This window comes from Gopherus evgoodei, chromosome 8, assembly GCF_007399415.2.
Source record: "Gopherus evgoodei ecotype Sinaloan lineage chromosome 8, rGopEvg1_v1.p, whole genome shotgun sequence".
Taxonomy (NCBI): domain Eukaryota; kingdom Metazoa; phylum Chordata; order Testudines; family Testudinidae; genus Gopherus; species Gopherus evgoodei.
In genome coordinates, this window is record NC_044329.1 from 73343587 (window position 1) to 73357441 (window position 13855).

Genomic DNA, 13855 nt, shown 5'->3' on the forward strand with positions numbered 1-13855 from the left:
ACTCTGTCTCTAGCTCCCTGCAGCCAGGCCCTTCTCCCTCTACAGGCAGAGGGAGACTGTCTGGGCTCCTGGCCCACTGCCTCTTATAGGGGCCAGCTGGGCCTGATTGGAGCATGGCCACAGCTGAGCCTGCTTTCCCCCAATCAGCCCAGGCTTCTTGCCCCAGCCACAGCCCTCTCCTAGGGCTGTTTTAAGCCCTGAAGAGCCGACGCGGGTAACCACCCCACTATAGGCCCTAGGGTTTATCTCAGCATCTCGCTCACACTCATGCTCTCCCCTCTTCTCATTCTTTCGTTCTTCCTCCTGCATATCCTCCTTTTCCCTTCCAGTCACATTCTTCTATTTGCAAATCCCATCCCTGCCTTTCCTCCTCATTTATTTCCCCAAATCATTTCTATCACTGCCCCAAATCACTTATTGCTGCTGCTGCCCCTCCCTCCAAATCAAACACACACCCCCATTCATCCAAAATCAATTACTGTATGTCAGATATGAACACAAACACAGATATTCCCCACTCCATTTTTATGAAACTGTTTAATCCAAAATGCCTGATGTTCCCTGTTTCATTAACATGTTTTCTTTCTGCTGAAAAAATGGATGGGTAGGGATTTACCTGAATCTGATTTCTCTGTCCAGTCATGGTAAATCATGCTTATGAGGTGACTTTAGGTTTCTCAGTTTGAGAAAAATCTGGATCCTAATATTATCAATCCTAAATTGGTTCCTTAGGCGATGCCCCAGTTAAACAGCTACCAAATATCCTGGGCAAGGACATATGCAAAAAGATGGGTTTTTCCATTGTGTCATAGAAGACTTTAGCTCCTGATTTCTGGTGTAGGGAGTTCCAAATTTAGGGCCAATGGCTGTGAATTTCAGCCTGGGGAATTTCAGCCAGAGGCTCCCAGGTTCAATCCCACCCACTGATGACCAGGGTCTGTCGGCATTACACTAGCATACTAAGGCCTTTGATGTTCAGAATCAGCACCGTGAACTGGATCTGGAATAGAACATCTTGCCAGTGCAATGTTTGGAGCACCGGAGTGGTATGCTGTTTCTGAGCAATACATACTAAGAAGTGTGCATGATGTGACAGCTGAAGATCCCTAGATTTTTGTGGGCATTCCCAGGAAAAGTGCATCACACTTTTCTAGCACGGACACAATGAAAGTCTGGTTCACTTTGGTCTAGTCTTCAGCAGAAGAAAGTGTGCAGCCTATGGCTGACCAAATAATGGAAGATTCTGAGTGTCATAGTTAATATATTCAGATGCACATTAAAGTCACCTTTCTGAGCTCAGGCTATAGGGATATATATCACCATGCAGTTCTGAACAGCTTCAGGTAGAGTAGCTGTTTTTATGAGACAGCAGTGTGTCTTCAGAACTAAATACTACATTTACATTTATTTTCACAATAATAATACTCTATATTTTACTAAGTCAGCTAACCACCATTTCATTTTTAAGAACATTTTGTGGCAGTACACTGATGGCAATCATCTATATAGTTGGTAAAAATCATTAAATATGTTCTTGAGTACAATAGTTGCTTTTTAATTTATTTAGACCATTATTATCGTGTTACGGGCTCTAATTTTCATAACTGTATGCCTTTATCAAATCAGATAAATGTATGTTCAGAAATCTTCACACATTTTAATAGTTATTGTGCAAGCAATCATAGTAATTGTGCATGCAAATCTAGCATGAATTTGTGGGCACACTGCTTAGAAAATTAGGGACATCAGCTCTAGCAATGGAAACATTCAGTTGTAGCAACTTCATGGTTTGAATGGACAGATCTTCTAGTTTTCCAAGATTATGCACAACAAGAGAGGAGTGAGGCGAGCTATGTGCCCTAAGATATCAGTTGATTAGAAAGTCACGCCCATTCAATATGTTTTTAATAAAGGACTCAATATTGACTTGGTTCTGCTTCTGTTGAATCCAGTGATGAACTCCTATGGACTCCAATGACAGCTGATTTAGGACAATGCTGAGTACTTTTGGAAATCCCATCCAATGAGACTTTGCATGATGTGCAATACAGAATTGTTACACACTCTCTTTATTTTTATAATCCAGGGACATTTTGTTGACAAACTAAATTTTATTCAGTGTAAATTGCTTCCCTGTTTATAGGTTTTTCTAAGAAATTTCATTATGATTAAACCTATGGAAGAATTATCAAACATATATGGGGAAAATCAGTTTAAACACCTACTTTAAAAAAAAAGAACAATCTCAAATTCTCAGGCTCCAATGAGGAATGGAAGTATTTCCAAAATGAAAGGTGTGTGTCCAAAAATATTTTCTACTGTTCCTTAGGCAAGCCCAGAATAGTTTGCTAATATTGATTGTGAGCAACCATGTATAAACATAGGAGAATACCCTAATTATTATTCAAGGTAGAAAGAAAAATAAATTGTAATTTGTCCAATACATATATTCTTCTCGGTTTTGTGATATTTTTGGTGTACATTTGTTAAGGTACTGGTAGATTGGACAACTTATGCAATAAAAAAGCATGGAATTTTAATGCTGAAATGATTATTCTAGCTGTATAAAGCCAAGAGCAGTTTCATATTCTCTTACTGAAAGAAGCTTAGCAGCAGCTAAATGAAATATTTCAGAGCATTATATTTTTCTATTCAGTCATTGTAGCCTACATGATGGGAATAAAAGGAATTTTTAAGAAGTAAATGTCATGATGCAAATAGAAATGCATGCTAAGTGGTTGAAGCAGGGATTAATATTTTTAGTAGAATCAGGCCCTGATTCAAATAAGCATTTAAGAATATGCTGAAATTTAAGCATGTGCTTAAGTTCCATTGAAGTGTAGGGGACTTAAGCATGTGCTTAGGTGCTTTTCTGAAGAGAAATGGATTTAAGTGCCTGGTTAAGTACTTTACTGAAAAAGGGCCTCAAAGAGGCAGTAATAACTTACTGTATATTTTACATATCTGATCTATTTATGTATTTTAATGTATAAGAACACCCCCAACAAAAGACCTTTAGCAGAGGCAGCTCAGTGGACATGTCCAATCACTGCCCTGGCCATACCTCCACACCTGCAATTACCATTTACTGTATGAATGGTACCCAGTCCTTGTGGAGGGGATACTATGGCTACTTTTTCTCCTACTTTCAGGAGCTTCTGACAGGGTTTATCCTGACGGAAGTCAGCACACACCCTCTGATACATGCTCCCTCTATCTCAGTGAAATTAAGCATCTGTAAAATGAGGATAATAAAACTGTCCTACACTGCAAGTGTGTGGGAAGAAGCAGTTAATGTTTGTAAAATGCTTTGAAGATGGAAAGTACTTCATAATGCTAATTATTCTTATGTGGCAACCAAGGAGGCACCAAATTATCATGGACACAGGGCCGGCGCAACCCATTAGGTGACCTAGACGGTCGCCTAGGGCGCTAACATTTGGGGGGTGGCGAACACGGCAGCTCGATCTTCGGCCGCCTCGGTCGTCATCGGTATTTCTGGGGCAGGACCTTCCGCCGCCTCTGTCAGGGGCGGTATTTCAGGGGTGAGACCTTCCGCCACCTAGGGCACCAAAAAAGCTGGAGGCGCTCCTGCATGGACAGTAAGAGTTTTGCCATCCAACCTTTTCTGTTTGTTTATAATAATGGGTTGGAGCGACCAACATTTTCTTTTAAGCCTTGTGTTTCCAAAGAGATGCATTCTTTTTCAGCTTCACTATTTCAATTAAAGATAGTGGAATAATGTTATTAAGTAGAAAGGCCACAAAAATTGACAGATATGTGGTTGGTAAGCCAAAATGGTGACAAGCTGAAAATCTGAAAGGAAGCTAAGTATCTCATTGTTCAGAATCTTGATTTGGACATTTATCTTAATTTCCAGAAAATCAATCAGTGATTAAACCATGGCAGTATATTGTTGATTCCAAAATAAATTCTTTGGTGGGCACATACAGATTCTGCAATGTTTCACTAGCTGCTGCCCATACTATCTGATCTGAATTAATTGATTTTGGCTGGTGAAGTTTAAAAAGGAAGGGAGAAAGGATGCCACTGAATAATGGGATACTAACTTCCCATTACTTTCTTAAAAGACAAGTGGTATTTAGACTCAGTAACAATTAAAGCAGGCAGACTGAACTGGGACTCTCAAGCAGTGGGTGTTTTTTTTCTTAGTCTCCTTTCAGCTTTTTACTGAAAAGGTTTTGGGGCGTTTTCCAGCCTTATGTCATCTCACATTCTGGCATATTAGCTTTATGGGTATCAAGTAGATGCCTGGATCACTTGCAGCTAAAACTCCATGCATCACTCTAAAAATGTAAGGGTAAAAAGTTAAAGAAAAGTAGGAAAGTCAGCATATGATTTAGCCATATTTTTGTTCAAAACCAGAATGCATACAGCCTGCTTTCCATAAGATAATAGATTTAGATGGTATGTGATAGCAGGCTTCTGACATTTGAAAATCAGAAACCAAGATAACTATTTGGTCAGTTAGACCCTTTTACATGTCACTTTCAATAATAGGCAGAATTTTGAAAAAAATGTAGTTTTTTTTCCCCATTGTGAGTATAGCATATTGCTGCTTCATCAGGATGTCCACTGCACTAGAAAATGAAGCTGAGTTCCTCATTCCCTTGAGTAAAAATACACAGAAGGTATTCTGAACATAACAAATAGCTGAACAGTGGTTATGTGTCATGAAAATAATTAATGGTGCTATCTTCACTAAGAAGCATATTTCAATCAGATGAGTGATGACTGTGCATAGAATTTTTAAATTATTATAAGGAAATTCTGAAGCAGAAAAAATGCAGACAAGAAAATCCACCTACAATGTTAATATACCATCAAAATTGGGAAAAGTTTCTTTTATCTGCTTCAGAGGCATGTGTGGAATGTAACTGACAATATGTCCACGTGGAAGCATAGCATAAAGTCATAAACATTACTGTGATAGCTGGGAAAAAAACAGGTGTTAATTTCAAGTTGTTATTGAGAACTTTTGTGTCAGTTAAAATTTACCATACACTACAACAATTCAAGACTAGGAAAGTAAGACAAATAACAATTAGCAGTCTTCTTCTGCAGAAGCACCATCTGTTACATGCCAGCAATCAGAGTCTGTTAGAAAGTGCTGTTCATTTAGCCACTTTGCACTTGATGCAGCGTTAGCACTGTTTGATAGTGAATGCAGCCCTTTTGTTTAGCAATCATGATTCATTGTATTTATAATTTAGCGATCACAGTGTTTTTAGCCCTGCTAACTGATGTTGCAGCTGCATGCTTAGATTATTCAGGGAACATATTTCTCAAGTAAACACTACTGCACTCAACTCCTTTCAGCTTCTCCAAATGAAAAGGGTTGGTTTTAACCTTTTTAGGAACTTAAGCAAAAATGACTATCAAGTGGTAAAAAGAATCAATGCGTAAATTAGCTCATAATAGAGAAAATCTTCCTGTCTTTAAAATGTTTCTAAGTGCATTTATATTCCTGCTAATAATTTTTACTTATGATCATCTTGAGCTATGATCTTCTCAGCTCTTGGTAGCTAAGCATTGTTGGATATGAGACCTGAAAAAAAATAAAAATAAAAACTAGATATTGTTGCTACCAGGTGTTGGTGAGGGGACACTATATATTCCTCCTATTACTTTGAGTTAGTGCTAAACCAGCCCTTTCGGTTGTAGTTAGGGAGCGCTGTGCTGCTGCTTTGTAAAACTGAGCCAGCAGTTATTACAAAAATCCCACAACATTTTTCACACGAGTAGATAGTATTAACCACAATGAGTGGCCAAGGTCCAACTTGGGATAATTGAATTCTGGTTGCAGTAAATTCTATGGGAAAGGCTTACTTCACTCCTCCTTTTAGCGGAAAATTTTATACAGTATTGCTGGAAAATAATGGGTGCTACATTCCATCAGAGAGATGGCTTCATTTTTGTAGTGAATGAGTGATGGTTCCGTACTCATGATAAATACTTGGAGCATTAGGGTAAATCAGGAATTGCTCTAGATATGCATCAATGTAATAGACAGCATAATGTGTCAGGCTGTGACGTAGCTCATGCCAAATTCAGCCATAGTATAAGTAGACTTTAGTTAAGTTAAAATGAGGAGCGATGTCTGTCGTAGTTCAGGGCAACCCCACCTGTATTTCTTCCTCCTCTCCACCTGCTTGGTCCAGCAAGGGCAACCATTCTTGGCTTACAGCTCCTCAATCATCACCTCTCTTGGGCAGAGACCTATGTCTCTCTCCCTCCTGACTGGGGTTTTTCCAGGTTGTGCAGTTCCTTTCTACATTGTGTTATTCTCAGCAAGCCAGATGATCTAAATTGCCGGCATCTTTATATTGCTTTCTCTCCAGAGGATATAAACAACATAAATGGCCACAGTTATACGTTATCACACTGCTCTTTCTAAGAAACCACAGTTATGCTTAAGGTAAAATCATTACAGAAAAATATATATTGAAAACAATAAAAGAACCTACACACATGCTAATGAACTTTCCAGAGATCACCCCAACTCCAATCCTCGGTTCTGTCAGGTGTCAGTCCATCCAACCCTTCCTTAAGGATTGCCCCCCTTTCCTTTGTTACATCTGTTTGCTGGATCAGGAAGAAGGCTCTGAGTCAGTTTAATCTGCGTAATTTATCCAAAAGTCCCTTCTTTGTCTGCTAGTCACTGGAGATTCCAGATTAAGCCTTTCGAAGGAGTAATAAATCTCTGGAGATGTTACAACCTGAGTGAATTTGCCAATCACTTTCCCCCCACCCCCTCCCCAGCACACACACAATGTTCTTAGTTCTTGGAGGGCCGTGGTCAGTCTCCCCCATAGAATTACATACAATCCCTGGCACACTATGATACATAAACTTAATCAAGTAAAACCTCCCAAAGTATTGCAGGAGATTGCCACATCTGTCACAAGGCCCTGATCCAACAAAGAACTTAGGTATATGTTTAACTTTAAAACTATTCACACATTCATAAAACTGAAAATGTATTTGCTGTTTAAGTTCTGAATTTGACCCTTTCTGAAGGCTCAATCCCTGATCATTCTGAATGGAAGCGCAGAATGTAAATAGAAATTACTGGATTTGTTCATATTACTGAACATTTTAAGAACTAAAAATAAGCAATTTGTATATTCTGTACTGTTCATAAAACAGATGGACATATGACTCTTACAGAGAAAGTTTTCCAAGTTTCTATTTTTTCAGCCGATGGCTATAGGCAAGAAATACCTGGTTGTAATGAAGAACTTTCTCAAGCTAAAAACTAGCCTTGTATGAAAACCAGGTGGTCTCTTATCTTAAAGATTTAAGGGTATTCAAGGTGAGTATTTTCAGTACAGTATGCTAAAGTTTCATATACAGCTTCTGTTAGTAACAGGAACTGTATATATAAATCCCCTGATTTGAAAATTAAACTTTTTATGGTTTGGGAGGAGAAAACTCTCTTTTTTATATTTTAAAAATGTCCTTTAAAAATGGATAGTAATGTCTGTAGCTGCGCAGAACGTTGGCATGCCCTTCCCAAGTCCCCCTATGTGGCTCTATAGCTAAACCTCATCGCTGTTCCACAACACTCTGCTACTGCAGCCCTGAGCAAAATCCAGGGCAGAAACACCCAGAACTGCAACCTAACATTTTAGACAAATAGATGTATAGAGGACTTAGAGGGTGAAGATGTGTGAATCATGAGCCATTAGCCTTACAATGGCACAATATAATAGTACCTAGGTTTTTTACTGGAGTCAATGGTAGAGGTCCCATTGACTTCAGTTGGATTGGATTTAGACAGACATTCAGCATGTTTGGAAATCCCACATTTAGTACATAATATTATTTGCCTTTTCCCTTAACTTTTATAAAATTTCCCTATGTCTTTTGATGTGTAAATGCTCATCTTATATATTTATTTGGAGTGCTTTTTTTGCTCTGTGTTTATAAAAGGTAGCTGATTTTCTAGTCAATTATTTTTTGTAAGCTCCTAATAAACTGTGTGAAAATAAAAAAAAGGTTTAATGGGGGGTAAGAGGGATTTTTCATTTTATTGATAAAATGGTCAAGAAATGTTTTATTTATATTATTATTAACATTTGCCAATTTTATTATTCACTGATTTATAGGAAATTGTAAGAACATTTCAGATCATATTTTCAGCACTTTAATATAATTTTAATATACTATAATTATGAACCAGTATTTATTTCATACCTTATACCTTTTCCTTCTTTTACAGGGCCCCCCTGGAGCAGCTGGTGCTGAGGGCAGACAAGGTGAAAAAGGTGCAAAGGTAATAAATAAGACCATTTGTTCCAAACAGTGAAATATAAAAACCATTCCAAAAACTAAATCATGCTTTTTCTAAGCTATTTATTCTAAAGACTGTATGTGATATTTTAAACCTACCAAAGTAATCACAGTTAAGTTGTAAATAACTCAAATTAAAGGTCCTAAATTTAATATATAAATTGTGAAATTCTTTTGCTTTAATTTTGCTGCACAATTCATTTGTATTTAATGCATAGTCTACAGTAGGGGGCAGTACAGAGGCATCCCCCGGAAGGAAGCTTCTAGAGGTATTTGATGGTTTGCTGTGTGTGCTGCTCACAAATGCAAGGCCAGGTCATCTCACTAGTGCAGAAAAGAAGGGGAGAACATGGTCATGTCCATCTCATAAACTTTAGGGCAGGTTATCACAGTTTTCAGTCAGGGGCCAAGTCTGCTCTGAGGGGAACAGATTCAGACTGTGATCATCTCATGGAAAAGGGTGCGAAAAATTCCTTGTGCCCTCTGTCTCACTTGTGCACCCATACCGAGCCATGGATAATCAACTCCATTAATGATGTGATCTGATATGTGCTTCCTTGTAGGGTGAACCTGGGTCAGAAGGTGCACCTGGAAAAACAGGACCAGTTGGTCCTCAGGGACCTTCAGGAAAGCCTGGTCCAGAGGGTCTCCGTGGTATTCCTGGCCCTGTGGTAAGTTCATTGAGTATATAGCAATATTGTTATCTTTTTTTATCTTGTATATCCACTTTTTAAGAAATCTTAATTGTTTCTTATAGGGAGAACAAGGTCTACCTGGAGCATCAGGTCAGGATGGACCACCTGGTCCTATGGTGAGTATCCTTCCTTCCTTCCAATGTTATGTCAAAGGCCTGGTCTACACTGGGGGGGATCAATCTAAGTTATGCAACTTCAGCTAAGTGAATAACATAGCTAAAGTCGACATACTTAGTCCTACTCACTGCGGTGTCTTCACTGTGGTGAGTTGCCTGCTGTCACTCCCCCGTTGACTCTGCCTGTGCCTCTCGCGACGGTAGAGTACAGGAGTTGATGAGAGAGTGCTCAGGGATTGATTTTTCATGTCTAGACTAGATGCAATAAATCGACCCCCGCTGGATTGATCTGGCGGGTAGTGTAGACATACCCAAAGAAGAAAAATCCTTAAAAATGTACAGTTAAGGTCCCCGTATACATTCCGGGGAAACTGATAGTACAAATCGGTGGTTACAAGGTTTTTATCCTTCTGTGTTTGAAAATATTGAGTGCCTGCTTTACAACTGCTTTATCCAGTTATAGAACATAGCAACTGCACTGGAATCAGTGGAGTTACATTGGCATAAGACTGGTCCTCTGGCCAATATTAGAATAAAAACCAACATATACAAGTGCAACAATGTATACTATCAAAAAATGTGTTTGTCTCCAAACAAGCACTAATGAATGTAAGGCCTTATGGCCTTCATAACAGCAGAAACCACACAGAAAAAAATAATCCTGGTAAAAGAACATTTCCTTGGCACTAGTGATTTCAGTGCAGCCTTTGCTGGTAATAGAGGTCATGTAGTTACATGTAATTTCTGGTGCAAAAGACTAGAGCGTCTAACTAATCACTGAAATGCAAGACAATTCAGTATCAGAGGGTTTCCTAGCAAGGCAGAGCCATACTCCATCTTTAATTCACTATTCCTTGCCCAAGAAATAGTTTATGGCTGAGGTTTTCAAAGAGGCTTGAGGGAATTAGGCACCTAATGCCTATTGAAAGTCAATGGGTTTTGGACACCAAAGTCCTGTAGGGCCCTTTAAAATCTCATCCTAAAAAGCTGTCTCAAAGAGGTCACAGATGAGGGATGTCATCCTTAGAAACTACTCAGTGCAGCTCATCAAGTCTTCATTTTTATACTGCACAGCAACCTGCATGTTGTTACATGGTTTATTTTCTCATTTTCTTCTTCATTTGGACTCTGAGCTGTTACATTACTATTCTACTTTATCCTGCCCTTATACAGCCTCAGATCTATTTTGGGGGTTACTATAATATTTGTCCTTATTACTCCCCAAGCATTTAAGATTAAATGGAAAGATAATTTGGAATCATCACCTATTATATAAACAGCTGCTCATGAAAGAAACTAGCAGAAGTGCACTCCTGCGCAGTGCATTATTGGGGAAAACCTATAGGTCTTTGTAGCCCGCTGCAAAGTTGTTTTTCATGATGAATTGTTGTGTTAACTCTTTAGCTAAGTCTCAGAATATGCTTTCTGTTTTATTGTTACTTCAGGGCAGTTTATTAGTCATCAAACTATGGTTTGTGACTATAATATTGATATGGCTGCAAAGCAAGGAACTAATACTCCACAAATTAATTCATACTCAGCCCAATCACCACAACCCCAGGAAATTGTCTGCTGCTGAGTGGTATTTAATACTCCTTTATCTCTTAAAAATGGTTCAATGGCCAAATTAATATTACTGCACATTAATAAAGAAGGCCAAAGGAAAGGAAGCACATAGAAGTCCTAGTAGTCAGTAGAAGTAGTGGCATAATTTTCTTAATAAGTCCTTCCTAATGAATAGAAAAACTAATATGATGAACAGCAAGTTGTTGCTGTTCTCAATCCAGCCTTGTATTATAAATCTACAAATCTAAATTTTAAATCTACAATACCTGGCCAGATGGTCCGGGTCTCTGCAGCTAAGCAAAGGCGATCCGGCTATTAGAGAGGTCTCAGGTCTCTCGCTTGCCAAAATAGTTGAGTTGAGATTCGTCTGGATTGACTAGATACATTGTATTAGCCCAGTCTGCAGTCCTATAAAGAATTTGATTTGTTATTAAACCCTCTGAGGATGCGTACAGACATCTGCAAGCAGTGCCGGAGCAAGGGCGAGGTGAGTGAGGCACTTGCCTCGGGCGCGCAAAACTGAGGGGCGCAGAAAAAGACGAATTAAGTTTTAAATTCTTACAGTTTATGAAAAATTATAATCACATAATATGCACATAGTGTCATGACGAATGTGCAATGTAAATAGAAAATAAATAGAATATACCCTACAGTAACTATAAAGCATTGGTTCTCAAACTGGGGGTTGTGACCTGGTTATGTGGCGGGTAGCGGGCCCCGACCCCTGTGCCAGGCCGTGAGCACCGATCGCGACACATAGCTGCGAGCCCCGACCCCTATGTGGAGCTGTGGGGCTATGAGCCCCGACCCCTGTGCCAGGCTGTGAACTCTGACGCCAATAGGGACATGCGGCTGCGAGCCCCAACCCTAGTGCGTGGCTGCGAGCCCTCACCCTGACTCCGACCCCTGCACCGGGCTGTGAGCCCCAACCCCTGTGCCGGACTGCGAGTCCCGACCCCTGTGCTAGACTTGTGAGCCCTGACCCAGGCACATGGCTGTGAGCCCTGACCTCAACCCTACTGCGTGGCTGTGAGCCCCGACCCGAACCCCTGCGCCAGGCTGTGAGCCCCAACCCCTGCGCCGGACTGTGAGCCCCGACCCCAACCCCTATGCCAGGCTGTGAGCCCTGACCCCAGGCTACGAGCCCTGGCCCTGACCCCGACCTCTGCGCCGGGCTGCGAGCCCAACCCCTGTGCTGGACTGTGAGCCCTGACCCCGGCGCATGGCTGCAAGCCCAGACTCCAATCCCTGCGCCGGACTGTGAGCCCCGACCCCAGTGTGCGGCTGTGAATCCTGACCCCGGGCTGTGAGCCTCAACCCCGGTGTGCGGCTGTGAGCCCCAACTCCAACCCCAGCGTGCGGCTGCAAGCCCTGACCCCGACCCCAGTGCACAGCTGCGAATTCCAACCCCAGTGCGTGGCTGTGAGCCCTAACCCCGACCCCAGTGCGTGGCTGTGAGCCCTAACCCCGACCCCAGTGTGCGGCTGCGAGCCCTGACCCCGACCCCAGTGCGCGACTGCATGTCCCAAACCCAGTGTGCGGCTGCAAGCCCTGACCCTGGGCTGTGAGCCCCGACCCCTGCGCCGGGCTGTGAGCCCTGACCCTGACCCCAGTGTGCGGCTGCAAGGCGAGCCCTGGCCCTGACCCCTGCGCCAGGCTGGGAGCCCCAACCCCCACAGTTCATGATGCACTATGATGCACACCTTATATATATTTAGTTGATTTTGTACACGGATCTTATGATTAAAATAAATAAATGTTCTATTATTATTATTATTATTATTGTTATTTACATATTTTTCTTTTCTTTTTTACGAAGTAACTACTATGAAATTATATGGAGTAGGGAGGGTGCAATTTTATATTCTTGTCTCAGGCGCAAAAATAGCTAGTTACAGCTCTGTCTGTAAGGTGGGAAGAGAGAAAGTTGGTGGGTTTCAAGAGAGAAAATGGCCGTGGGCAGACTGGAAGATTGGAAGGCTTTTAGTCATGAGGAAGTTCTAGAAGGTCTGCCTCTGAGGTGATGCTGCTCAGCCGTCAGGAGGAGGTAATACATATTCTGATGCTGAACAGAAGGTGTTTAATACATTTCCAGAATGACACGTTAGGGATGAAGACTTTGACATAGAACATGGACACAGTCATGGTTGAGTGAAATGAAAGAGCAAGTGTCAAGTTCTCAAATGACATACAAGGGTATGTCCTACTGCTGTCACACATTAAATAAAAGCAATTGTTTCTTTTATGGCTGGAAGTTTTAACTGCTGCTGATGTGCACAATAATGCAACCACATCACATCAAGATGCTGGTGCCGCAAGGGGCAAATTCAGTCCCTTCTTTTACTGCAGAAGTGGTGTGGTTCAGCCATGCGTAAGTGAGAAGGCTGGATGATGGTCAGAAGGCAGAAGGCATTTCCCTGTATCTTCCCCTCCTCTCATGGCCTGGCAGGAATAAGTACCCCTGCATAGACCCTAGGACTGAAGTAGCTTTTGCAGATTAACTATACAGATGTTCCACACATCCTTTGTGAAGAGGATTCCTGCCCTACTTCCCCCTCACTTCTGAAGCCAGGTACTGAGGGTTGGGTTTTAGCTATAACAGCTGCAGAGCTTATCATCAGGTTCTCACAGCTTTTACAAATGTGGCTGAGAATATGTGCAATTCATCATCTAAAGTAAAATACTTCCTGAATTAGTCCTTGCTAGGACTTTCACCTCTGAAACACCTTTTCACTTTCTTGTGTGTATCTTAACAAGAAGAGTAGATTTTTTTTTCATTGATTGGAACATTTTATGGGCACATTCTGGCTGACTAACATAGATTTTTGCAAATGTTCAAAACCCATGATTTTACCTTATAAATAAGAAAGAGCTTCAGAACATGTATTTATACTTTTCTCAGGGCTGGAATTGTTTCTCCCAATGAACTGTGATGTAACGTCTCTCAATCGATATATAATTTGTATTACAGTATCACTAAAAAAAAACCAAGGAGTCCTTGTGGCACCTTAGAGACTAAAATTTATCTGGACATAAGCTTTCATGGGCTAAAACCTATTTCATTAGATACAGGAGTGAAAAATACAGTAAGCAGTATATGTATTACAGCACATGAAAAGATGAGAGTTGCCTTACCAAGTGTGGGGGGTCAGTGCTACCGAG

The 13855-nt window shown here is 40.9% G+C and overlaps 1 protein-coding gene across 2 annotated transcripts in view; it reads left to right on the top strand.

Annotated features, from left to right (window-relative positions):
* Positions 1 to 13855, top strand: part of COL11A1 (collagen type XI alpha 1 chain) — a 234636-nt gene that overhangs the window by 203875 nt on the left and 16906 nt on the right. For both annotated transcript variants that reach the window (XM_030573460.1, XM_030573461.1), the window contains exons 55-57: positions 8246 to 8299; positions 8880 to 8987; positions 9074 to 9127. In XM_030573460.1, coding sequence (XP_030429320.1) covers positions 8246 to 8299; positions 8880 to 8987; positions 9074 to 9127 — 216 coding nt within the window. The remainder of the gene's footprint in view (positions 1 to 8245; positions 8300 to 8879; positions 8988 to 9073; positions 9128 to 13855) is intronic.